Raw genomic sequence first — 13,333 nt, 5'->3', positions numbered from 1 at the left:
AGCCTTTTCCACTGGAAGAAAAACTCTCTGTAGTTCTGTGTCCAGTATCATTCCTAAAAACGACAACCGCGTCACCGGAATCAACTGTGATTTTGGCAAGTTTAGGAGCCAACCATGTTGTTAAAGAACTGTCAGGGACAGTGCAATGTTTCTCACCAACTGGTCCCTGGATCTCGCCTTTATCAGGAGATCGTCCAAGTACGGGATAATCGTGACTCCTTGCTTGCGAAGGAGAACCATCATCTCCGCCATCACTTTGGTGAAAATCCTCAGAGCCGTGGACAGACCAAACGGCAACGTCTGAAATTGGTAATGACAGTCCTGAATTGCAAACCTCAGGTAAGCCTGATGCGGAGGATAAATGTGAACATGTAAGTAGGCATCCTTTATGTCCACCGACACCATAAAATTCCCTTCCTCCAGACTAGAAATAACTGCTCGGAGAGACTCCATCTTGAATTTGAATTTTCTTAGGTAGAAATTGAGGGATTTCAGGTTTAGGATCGGTCTGACCGAGCCGTCCGGCTTTGGGACCACGAACAGGCTTGAATAAAAGCCTTCTCCCTGTTGTGATGGGGGAACCATGACAATGACCTGATTTAGACAACTTTTGTATTGCGTCGCATACTACCTCCCTGTCCGGAAGAGAAGCTGGTAAGGCCGATTTGAAAAATCGGCGAGGGGGAACGTCTTGAAACTCCAGTTTGTACCCTTGGGATACTATTTGTAAAACCCAAGGGTCCAGGTCCGAACGAACCCAGAACTGACCGAAGAGTTTGAGACGTGCCCCCACAGGTGCGGACTCCCGCAGAGGAGCCCCAGCGTCATGCGCTGGATTTGGCAGAAGTCAGGGAGGACTTCTGCTCCTGGGAACCCGCCATGGCTGGTGATCTTTTACCTCTTCCCCTTCCTCTAGTAGCAAGGAAGAAAGAACCTCGCCCTTTCTTGTATTTATTTGGCCGAAAGGACTGCATTTGATAGTGGTGTGTTTTCTTTTGTTGCAAAGCCACATAAGGCAAAAATTATGACTTACCCACGGTAGCCGTAGATACCAAATCAGCAAGGCCGTCACCAAACAAGACACCACCTTTATATGGCAGGGATTCCATATTTTTCTTAGAGTCAGCATCAGCATTCCATTGATGAATCCACAATGCTCGCCTAGCTGAGACTGCCATGGCATTGGCCTTTGATTCCAAAAGACCAATATCCCTCGCAGTTTCCTTTAGGTAAGCTGCAGCGTCCTTGATATAACCCAGCGTTAAGAGGATGCTATCCCTATCTAGGGTATCTATATCAGATGACAAGTTATCTGCCCATTTTTCAATAGCACTACTCACCCACGCAGAGGCAATGACCGGTCTGAGTAGTGTACCTGTGGTCGTATAAATGGATTTTAACGTAGATTCCTGTTTACGAGCCGCAGGGTCCTTAAGGGCTGCCGTGCCAGGTGACGGGAGAGCCACCTTTTTAGACAACCGCAATAGGGCCTTGTCTACAATGGGGGGTGACTCCCACTTTTCCCTATCCCCAGAGGGAAACGGCTAAGCCACCGAAATTCTTTTGGGAATCTGAAACTTTCTGTCAGGGCTTTCCCAGACTTTTTCAAATAGAGTGTTCAGTTCATGAGAGAGAGGAAACATTATCTCAGGTTTCTTCTCCTTATACATACAGACCCTTTTATCTGGAACAGCAGGGTCCTCAGTGATATGCAATACCTCTTTAACCACCACAATCATGTACTGAATGCTCTTTGCCAATTTTAGATCTAATCGGGAATCGCTATAATCGACACTGGAATCAGTGTCCGTGTCGGTATCAGTGTCTGCTAACTGGGCAAACGTACGTTTCTGTGACCCCGAGGGGGTCTGGACTTGTAATAACATATCCTCCACAGATTTCTTCCATGCCTGGGTCTGAGACTCAGACTTGTCTAATCTCTTACTAATACGAGCCACATTAGCATGTAAAGCATTCAACACATTTACCCAATCAGGAGTCGGCGGTGCCGACATGGTCACCCCCACCGCCTTTTGTGTCTCTAATACAGCCTCCTCCTGTGAAGAGCACTCAGCCTCAGACATGCCGACACACTGGGCTTATAGGGGACAGACCCACAGAAAAGCCTGTCAGAGAGACACAGAGGGAATTTGCCAGCTCACACCCCAGCGCTCAATCAGCAGTTCTGAAGCGCCCAATAAATGCCCCAGACCTGCAGCATTTTTAATATAAAGTATTACACCATAAAGTATACACCAAATTAGCCAGTGCCCCCCCCCCCCCCATTTTGCACCGATACTTGTCAGTGTGAAGGAAGGACCAGCGTCTCTGCAGCCTGTGGAGGGGAAATGGCGCGAGTGAGCTGTGAGGATGAAGCTCCGCCCCTTTAATGGCACGCTTCTGTCCCGCTACTTTGCAAATATGACTATACTGGCGGGGGTTACGACAGTGCCTTGGCACTAATGTCCCCTTTTGCCAGTGTCCGCTGAGAATTTTAAGCTGCCCAGGGCGCCCCCTCCCGCGCCCTGCACCATGTAGTGGGTGTGTATGTGGGAGCCTTGTGCGCAGCGTCCGTTCGCTGCGCGGTACCTCAGAACATGCCGTCACTGAAGTCTTCTTTTCTTCTGTCTACTCACCTGTCTTCTGACTTCTGGCTCTGTAAGGGGGTGACGGCCGGCTGCGGGAGTGAGCATCTAGGCGTACCCAGCGATCAGCACCCTCAGGAGCTAATGGTGTCCTGTAGCCAGAAGCAGAGCCATTAAACTCACTGGAAGTTGGTCATACTTCTCTCCCCTAAGTCACACGAAGCAGGGAGACTGTTGCCAGCAGCCTCCCTGAACATAAACAACCTAACAATAAGTATTTTTCAGAGAAACTCAGTAGAGCTCCCCTGTAGTGCGTCCAGTCTCACTGGGCACAATTCTAAAACTGGAGTCTGGAGGAGGGGCATAGAGGGAGGAGCCAGTGCACACCCCTTTTGAAAGTCTTAAAGTGCCCATGTCTCCTGCGGATCCCGTCTATACCCCATGGTTCTAATGGTGTCCCCAGCATCCTCTAGGACGTATGAGAAATTCCATTGTGCTTTACAATTGGAAACAACAATTGTATAACAAAACTGGGTAATAACAAACAGTCAGAGGTAAGAAGGCCCTGCTCGTTTATAATCTATAGAGAAACAGGCAATATGATACACAAGGATCGGTGTTATCTATTTCACAATTGCCCACCAGATTGAAAGGGTTCTTGGTGGGCTGCATGGTATAGTCACACAGCAATGTTGGCGGGGGGTCAGGAGGAAGGAGAAAATATGTGAAGATGTGTTTGTACTGTACAGTGGGGGTGTAATTGGATAGGAAAAGTTATGAGGGTTAAGGGGGGTACTCACGGAGCGATCGCTGCTTAAAATCTAAGCAATCTGACTAGATTGCTTAGATTTTAAGCACGATCGCTCCGTGTGTAGCCCCCTCAGCGATAGCGATGCGCAGCCCCGCGCATCGCTATCGCTGCTGCTAGATTGGCATGCATGCAGGCCAATCTAGCGGGTCGCTCACTTCACCCGCTGGGTGAAGTGAGCGGCCCCCCCGTCTCCCCCCGCGCGCTCAGCACAGATCGCGCTGTGCTGAGCGCCGGGAGAGATGTGTGCTGAGCGGTTCGCTCAGCACACATCTCTCTGCCATCGGCCAGTGAGTACTGGCCTTTAGGTGAGCAGTTCCAGAATTTGATAAGCTTGCCTGAAGAGGTGAGTTTTCAGGGAACGCTTTAAGGTTTAGAGTCTAGAGAAGAGTCTTATTGTGCGCGGTATGGCACAGAGTGGGTGCAGACCAAGGAAAGTCCTGCAACCAGGAAGGGGTATTTTATATTGAATACGGTAGAATACAGATAGCCAATGGAGGGACTTTCAGAGTGGATCTGAAGACGATGAACGTCTAGCGAGGAAGATTAGCCTCGCAGCTGCATTCAGAATGCATTGTAGTGGTGAGAGTCTTTTTGGTAAGACCAGTAAGCAGACTATTGCAATAATCCATGTAAGAGATGATAAGAGCATGGATAAGTGTTTTGCAGTGTCTTGTATAAGGTAAGATCGTATTTTGGACATGTTTTTTTAGATGCATGTAACATGATTTGGAAACAGATTGAATGTGGGGAACAAAGGACAGTTCAAAGTCAAACAATACAAAGACTTGTTTTTATTTTGCTTTGTTTAAAATCACCAGAAATGATCTGGTTACAGTAACATACTAGTGCTCACTGTAACGGCTGAGGGAGTTATAAAGTCACGTATATTATCCTGTATGGCTAGATGCCTCCACCAGATACTGTACATACTGTAGGTAATATAACAATCACAAGGTGGCTGTAACAGATATTGACACCAGCAACCATCCGGGAGTGGTATCATACACCTGTTCCAACACAATGGAGGACAAATTATCACTTGTAAATCATGTTGCTACTCGTATGGAGCTCCCGACAAGATGATGGATAATAATAAAAAAACGATTGAAAACGTGGAATAAAATACTATGGAGATATTCTGTACTGCATTCTGAAAAATCGATGTTACCCAAATTCCATACATAGCATAATCAATGTTACACTTTATGTGTGCAATACACTGTATTTTATTCAATGCCACTGTGCGCATATATTTATATATTTTAATCTCTAGACCAGCTGTTCCCAAACCCTGGGGTGCAGCAGAGCACTGTCATGGGTGGGTGGTTCATGATCAAGTCAATTACTTATGGTCCATGTAATAGTCAAAGCCAGTGCTAGTTGCTGCCAAACACAAACAGGAGTGCGATCCTGTCCACCACCACAGAAGTGAACCTATGAATGACAAATCAACACAATTCATTTAGTAACGTTTGCCAAATTTCTAATAAGAAACATTTGACCAAGGGGTGCGTGCCGTGAATAAAATGGTGATAGTCTATACCCTGGGCATTGTGATCCAGGAAAGTTTGGGAACCACTGCTCTCATGAGTAGGGATCTGCACTGTCTGTCTCACTTTGCCTTGTATCTTGGTGCATTAATAAGTGACAGGCGGCCGTCATAGGGATTTTATACAGCCCTCCTGACCAGCATAGTTCCTACACTTTGCCTTTCTTTTGGAATCATATAGTAAGAGCACTGCATACATACAGTACATACTAGTTACATAACAGGTTTGTTTGACTGGATGATGATGGGTTTGCACCTTATTGAGTAGCCAGCCATAGGTTACCCTAATGTTTGGCCTGCTTACACACCTCAGAGGGCTGATGGTTTCATTTTATATTGTGATCTGATTCTCCTTCCAAAATAAAAAATCCCGCCATTGGTTACGGTACCAGGGCTACTGGCATGGGACAAAAATGATCATGTTATCCACTACTCGTATTGGGGGTAGAAATTAAATGTTTATTTTTTTATTAATTGTGAGTGATTAAAGTGTGTAAAATAATGACATTATAAATGTTAGTACATCTGTAGACACACGCAGATGGAATACCAACAGATGGGATGCCGGCTGTCACTATACCAACAGCGGCATCCCGTCATCTGGAATCCCAGCAGCGAGGCAGCAAGTCACCTTGCAGGCTCGCCATGCATTAGGCCTGATGGCGAGCATCTCTCGCCACAGGTTATATTCCCCATCGAGTGGTGGCGTGGACCCACCTCCCAAATGGGAATGCTGGGCCGCGGTTGGGATTCCGACCACCGGCATTTCAAACTCCTGTCGGGATTCCGGCATCAGTATCCTGAATGCCGGGATCCTGACAGCCAGTATACTAACCGCATCCCATGGGGAATTTCCCATTAGGCACGTGTCTAGGGGCGGTACCTGTGTGGGGGCAGCACGTGGATGCTTGTATTGGTACTGTCAGCCCAAAATATACCAGTAACCAGGGGTTAAAGTGGGGGGGAACGAGGTGGAACTGAGTTCCACCACCTGTAATGGTAGGGGGAACTAGTTCCACCTCCTCCATTGCCCTGCACAGTAATTCCAACAGAAAAGCCCACCCCATCATCTGCGTCAATCGATGATCCAGGCGGCACTAGGGTTGCTGATGAGCTGCAGCCACCTACTCCTTCCTCAGGTCCTGGTGCCTCCATGGTCCTCCTCCAAGAGTTCCACCACCTCACCAGGACCACTTTAAGCCCTGCCGGTAACTGATAAATATTTCCACTGTACTGTACTATATGCCATCTTGAATGGAGTGTAAATGGATAGGACATGCACATACTGTCCCTGTAATGTGTCCTGCTCAGTAAATATGTATACATACAGTAAATCAAAAATACAAAAATGTCATAGTGGCTTTTTTATTATTCTATTAAATTGGCTATCAGCAAATGAGAGTTATATCCAATCAATGAAAATAATAAGAATAGATGGGAGAGGGGGTGGGCGTTACTGTTGTGCCCAGTGGCACCCTCACCCCTAAATCAGCCCCTGCACGCAGAGCTGTGTATTTAGCTCAGAGTGCCAGGGACAAAGCAATTTGTTTTCTTATGCAATTTCACCACAGTATTGGCAGCAGTAAGGCAGAGCTAACCTTGAAAACCGTTGGAGTCTGGTCTGCTGCACAGCCAAATGCTCATACTGGAAACTTCCATCAGACTTGTTTACAGAAGCCTGTAGGTGTTCCCTAGCGTTCCATGCCATCGGATACACAGCCAGGCAGCACACTGAGTGTACAGCTGTTGTTCTTCTGACAGTCATACAGCAGCAGTCACCCAGCACAACACCCGGCGGAGGGCACTTACTAAACTACCAACACATCAACACTACAGATTACTAGTGGCTGAGTGTTTTTGTACTGTAACACAGTATTCCATACACTGATACAGCCACATGGCAGAAAGGAAGATTATTATTAACCTATTGAATAGTGCCAGCTGATGACCATGCCAGCTCGCTGGCAGGTTACTCACTGTTGCAGTAGAGAATTTCCTGAAGAACTGGTTGGCAGCACGCAGCATATTTGCAAGTGGCCAGCAGCAGAGCGTCACACACAGTAAATCACCCGACCCCAGTAGCAAAGAGAGACGCAGCAACTGCAGAGCTCAGAGCTTCTCTGAAACTCACAGCGACAGACTGCACGGCCACCTAGGAGGGCACACCCCCTACACATGGCTACGCCCACCTAGAGGTCTCTCCGCGCAGATGACAATCACCACATACTCGCCGGCCTGCCTTTCTTCCGACCTATTGTTCCTTATAGCACAGGCACGCCCCTTGTCTGCCTTTGTAATGCCATTGCCAACTGATAGGCCACGCCCACCGATCACTAAGCACACCCCTATCCCAGACATTCCTGTATTTCTTGGATGCTTCTGCTGCACTCTGATTGATGCAATCACAGAGGGGCGGGGTTACAGGTTATCATAATCTGCATTCGTGTCACATACACAGTATATATTTCTGTCTGTTATGTTCAAATGTTAACTCTTCTGTATGGTGCAATGTGCAATATTAGTTTCTGAAGGTAACTAGTACGTTTAGAAATATCGTTTGTATGTATATATATATATATATATATATATATATATATACACATGCATTGCATATGTATATATACATACATACATATATATATATATATATATATATATATATATATACACACACACACACACACACATACATATATACATATATATATATATATATATATACATACATACACACACACACACACACACACACACACAACTACATAATATATACACTGCTCAAAAAAATAAAGGGAACACTAAAATAACACATCCTAGATCTGAATGAATGAGATATTCTTATTAAATACTTTGTTCTTTACATAGTTGAATGTGCTGACAACAAAATCACACAAAAATTATCAATGGAAATCAAATTTATTAACCCATGGAGGTCTGGATTTGGAGTCACACTCAGAATTTAAGTGGAAAAACACACTACAGACTGATCCAACTTTGATGTAATGTCCTTAAAACAAGTCAAAATGAGGCTCAGTAGTGTGTGTGGCCTCCATGTGCCTGTATGACCTCCCTACAATGCCTGGGCATGCTCCTGCTGAGGTGGCGGATGGTCTCCTGAGGGATCTCCTCCCAGACCTGGACTAAAGCATCCGCCAACTCCTGGACAGTCTGTGGTGCAACATGGCGTTGGTGGATGGAGCGAGACATGATGTCCCAGATGTGCTCAATTGGATTCAGGTCTGGGGAACGGGCGGGCCAGTCCATAGCATCAATGCCTTCGTCTTGCAGGAACTGCTGACACACTCCAGCCACATGAGGTCTAGCATTGTCTTGCATTAGGAGGAACCCAGGGCCAACCACACCAGCATATGGTCTCACAAGGGGTCTGAGGATCTCATCTCGGTACCTAATGGCAGTCAGGCTACCTCTGGTGAGCACATGGAGGGCTGTGCGGCCCCCCAAAGAAATGCCACCCCACACCATTACTGACCCACTGCCAAACCGTCATGCTGGAGGATGTTGCAGGCCGCAGAACGTTCTCCTTGGCGTCTCCAGACTCTGTCACATCTGTCACGTGCTCAGTGAGAACCTGCTTTCATCTGTGAAGATCACAGGGCGCCAGTGGAGAATTTGCCAATCTTGGTGATCTCTGGCAAATACCAAACGTCCTGCACAGTGTTGGGCTGTAAGCACAACCCCCACCTGTGGACGTCGGGCCCTCATACCACCCTCATGGAGTCTGTTTCTGATCGTTTGAGTAGACAAATGCACATTTGTGGCTTGCTGGAGGTCATTTTGCAGGGCTCTGGCAGTGCTCCTCCTGTTCCTCCTTGCACAAAGGCGGAGGTAGCGGTCCTGCTGCTGGGTTGTTGCCCTCCTATGGCCTCCTCCACGTCTCCTGATATACTGGCCTGTCTCCTGGTAGCGCCTCCATGCTCTGGACACTACGCTGACAGACACAGCAAACCTTCTTGCCACTGCTCGCATTGATGTGCCATCTTGGATGAGCTGCACTACCTGAGCCACTTGTGAGGGTCGTCTCATGCTACCACTAGAGTGAAAGCACCGCCAGCTTTCAAAAGTGACCAAAAACATCAGCCAGAAAGCATAGGAGCTGAGAAGTGGTCTGTGGTCACCACCTGCAGAACAACTCCTTTATTGGGGGTGTCTTGCTAATTGCCTATAATTTCCACCTGTTGTCTATTCCATTTGCACAACAGCATGTGAAATTGATTGTCAATCAGTGTTGCTTCCTAAGTGGACAGTTTGATTTCACAGAAGTGTGATTGACTTGGAGTTACATTGTGTTGTTTAAGTGTTCCCATAATTTTTTTTGACCAGTGTGTATGTATGTATGTATGTATGTATGTATATATATATATATATATATATATATATATATAAATACACATATACACAATTACACATAGATAGATAGATAGATAGATAGATAGATAGATAGATAGATAGATAGATCCATCCTGGTTTGTTAGATGAAATACTCATCCTGTATTTAAAATGATTTTGGCTTAACACTAAGGGGGATATCCAATTATCCCCGGTAAAACATTGGGTCCGAAAAATGGCAGTTTTTTCGAATTTTTTTCGATGTTTCACTGATTTTCTTTTACAGGCGATCCAGATGGATCGCCTGTAAAAAAAGAACCCATTCTCCCGAAAACACACAGGTTCAGTGAAACCTGTGTGTTTTCGTGTGAAACAGCAACGTTTTTGGAAAAAAAACGGGGCTGCTTCCGGGGATCCTGCTTCGTCTGCCGGAGGCAGGTGAAACAAAATCACAGATAAAGCCGGCGCGTGCCGTGGCTTATCGGGGCTAATTAGCTAGCTCCTGGCGGGACAATTATCTACGGTACATTACCGGGGCTAATTGGATATCTCCTAAGTTGGTCTGGAACTGAGGTTAAAAGATCAACCTCTAAACGGCGGATGATCTTTTCCAATATGTATGACAACTATGCGCAATATACACAAAGGCAGGGCCGGTGCTAGGGTGTTCGGCGCCCCCCTGCAAACTACAAATTTGCACCCTCCTATACTTTACAAAGGGACAGCGCACATAATGCACCCTATAGCAGTGACGCTTATACACACAATGAACCCTGTAATAGTTACGCTTACACGCGTAACGCCCCCTGCAGCAGTGAGGCTTATACAAGACTCCCCCGTAGTAGTGATGCTTACACGCGTAACGCTCCCTGTACAAGTGACGCTTACACACGTAATGTACCTGTACCAGTGATGTTTACACACTGTACCAGTGATGCTTACAAACGAAACACCCCCTGTACCAGTGATGCTTACACACATAAAGCCCCCTGTATTAGTGACGCTTACAGACGTAACACCCCCTGTTCCAGTAACGCTTACGTCCCCTGTATCAGTGACGCTTACACACGTAACGCCCACTGTACCCAGTGACCATTACAAGTAACGGCCCCTGTACCAGTGATGCTCTCACACATAATGCCCCCGATAACAGTTATGCTCTCACACATAACGCCCCCTGTAGCAGTGACGATTACACACATAACGCCCCCTGTACCAGTGACGATTACACACATAACGCCCCCTGTGCCAGTGACACTCTCACACATAACGCCCCCTGTACCAGTGACGCTTACACACGTATTGCCCCCTGTACCTGTGACGCTCTCACACGTAACGCCCCTGTAGCAGTGACGCTTACACACATAACGCCCCCAGTATCAGTGCTGTTTACACTTGTACCGCCCCCTGTACCAGTGCCGCTTACACATGTACCACCCCCTGTACCAGTGACACTTTCACACATAACGCCCCCTGTATCAGTGATGCTCTCACACATAACGCCCCCTGTATCAGTGATGCTCTCACACATAACGCCCCCTGTATCAGTGATGCTCTCACACATAACGCCCCCTGTATCAGTGACGCTCTCACACATAACGCCCCCTGTATCAGTGACGCTCTCACACATAACGCCCCCTGTATCAGTGACGCTCTCACACATAACGCCCCCTGTAGCAGTGATGCTTACACACGTAACGCCCCCTGTACCAGTGACACTTACACACGTAACGCCCCCTGTACCAGTGACACTTACAAACATACCACCCCTTGTACCAGTGACACTCTCACACATAATGCTCCCTATAGCAGTGACGCTTACACAAGTAACTCCCCCTGTAGCAGTGACACTTACACACGTAACGCCCCCTGTACCAGTGACACTTACAAACATACCACCCCTTGTACCAGTGACGCCCTCACACATAATGCTCCCTATAGCAGTGACGCTTACACAAGTAACTCCCCCTGTAGCAGTGACGCTTTCACAAGTAACTCCCCCTGTACCAGTGACGCTTACAGGCGTAATGCCCCCTGTACCAGTGACGCTGTCATACATAACGACCCCTGTAGCAGTGACACTCTCTCACAAAACGCCCCCTGTAAAAGTGAAGCTTACACAAGTAACGCCCCCTGTACCAGTGACGCTCTCACACATTGCGCCCCCAGTACCAGTGACGCTTACACACGTAACGCCCCCTACACCAGTGACGCTCTCACACGTAACGCCTCACTGTACCAGTGAAGCTTGCGCCCCCTGTACCAGTGACGCTTTCACACGTAATGCCCCCTATACCAATGACGCTCTCACACGTAACGCCCCCTGTACCAGTGACGCTTTCACACGTAACGCCCTCTGTACCAGTGACTCACACATAACGCCTCCTGTACCAGTGATGCTCTCACACATAACGCCCCTGTACCAGTGACGCTTACACACGTATTGCCCCCTGTACCTGTGACGCTCTCACACGTAACGCCTCTGTAGCAGTGACGCTTACACACATAACGCCCCCAGTATCAGTGCTGTTTACACTTGTACCGCCCCCTGTACCAGTGCCGCTTACACATGTACCACCCCCTGTACCAGTGACACTCTCACATGTAACGCCCCCTGTATCAGTGATGCTCTCACACATAACGCCCCCTGTATCAGTGATGCTCTCACACATAACGCCCCCTGTATCAGTGACGCTCTCACACATAACGCCCCCTGTATCAGTGACGCTCTCACACATAACGCCCCCTGTAGCAGTGATGCTTACACACGTAACGCCCCCTGTACCAGTGACACTTACACACGTAACGCCCCCTGTACCAGTGACACTTACAAACATACCACCCCTTGTACCAGTGACGCTCTCACACGTAACGCCCCCTGTAGCAGTGACGTTTACACAAGTAACGCCCCCTGTACCAGTGACACTCACACACATATTGCCCCCTGTAGCAGTGACGCTTACACACGAAACACCCCCCTGTACCAGTGACGCTCTCACACATATCACCCCCTATACCAGTGACGCCCTCACACATTATGCTCCCTATAGCAGTGACGCTTACACAAGTAACTCCCCCTGTAGCAGTGACGCTTTCACAAGTAACTCCCCCTGTACCAGTGACGCTTACAGGCATAATGCCCCCTGTACCAGTGACGCTGTCATACATAACGACCCCTGTAGCAGTGACACTCTCTCACATAACGCCCCCTGTAAAAGTGAAGCTTACACACGTAACGCCCCCTGTACCAGTGACGCTCTCACACATTGCGCCCCCAGTACCAGTGACGCTTACACACGTAACGCCCCCTACACCAGTGACGCTCTCACACGTAACGCCTCACTGTACCAGTGAAGCTTGCGCCCCCTGTACCAGTGACGCTTTCACACGTAATGCCCCCTATACCAATGACGCTCTCACACGTAACGCCCCCTGTACCATTGACGCTTACACACATAACGCCCCCCTGTACCAGTGACGCTCTCACACGTAACGCCCTCTGTACCAGTGACTCACACGTAACGCCCCCGTACCAGTGATGCTTACACGCGTAACACCCCCCGTACCAGTGATGCTTGCGCCCCTTGTACCAGTGACGCTCACACACGTAACACCCCCTGTACCAGTGACGCTCTCACACGTAACGCCCCCCTCTACCAGTGAGGTTTGCGCCCCCTGTACCAGTGACGCTTACACACGTAACGCCCCCTGTACAAGTGATGCTCGCACACGTAACGCCCCCTTTATCAGTGACGCTCTCACACGTAATGCCCCTTGTACCAGTGACGCTCTCACACGTAACGCCTCCTGTACCCGTGACGCTCTCACACGTAACACCCCTTGTACGAGTGACGCTCTCACACGTAACGCCCCCTGTACCAATGACGCTCTCACACGTTGCGCCCCCAGCACCAGTGACGCTTACACATGTAACGCCCCCTACACCAGTGACGCTCTCACCCATAATGCCTCACTGTACCAGTGAAGCTTGCGCCCCCTGTACCAGTGACGCTTACACACGTAATGCCCCTCTGTACCAGT

General features: G+C 48.2%; 1 protein-coding gene across 1 annotated transcript in view; it reads right to left on the bottom strand.

Annotated features, from left to right (window-relative positions):
- ALDH1L2 (aldehyde dehydrogenase 1 family member L2) overlaps positions 1 to 7,093 on the bottom strand; it is a 202,984-nt gene extending 195,891 nt beyond the window's left edge. The window contains exon 1 of the mRNA XM_063927761.1: positions 6,923 to 7,093. Within this exon, the coding sequence (XP_063783831.1) occupies positions 6,923 to 6,970 (48 nt within the window). The 5' untranslated portion in view covers positions 6,971 to 7,093. The remainder of the gene's footprint in view (positions 1 to 6,922) is intronic.
- Positions 7,094 to 13,333: the final 6,240 nt, after the last annotated feature.

The sequence above is a fragment of the Pseudophryne corroboree genome, chromosome 6 (assembly GCF_028390025.1).
Source record: "Pseudophryne corroboree isolate aPseCor3 chromosome 6, aPseCor3.hap2, whole genome shotgun sequence".
NCBI classification, from domain to species: Eukaryota; Metazoa; Chordata; class Amphibia; order Anura; family Myobatrachidae; genus Pseudophryne; species Pseudophryne corroboree.
This window is presented reverse-complemented; position numbering and strand designations above follow the sequence as displayed.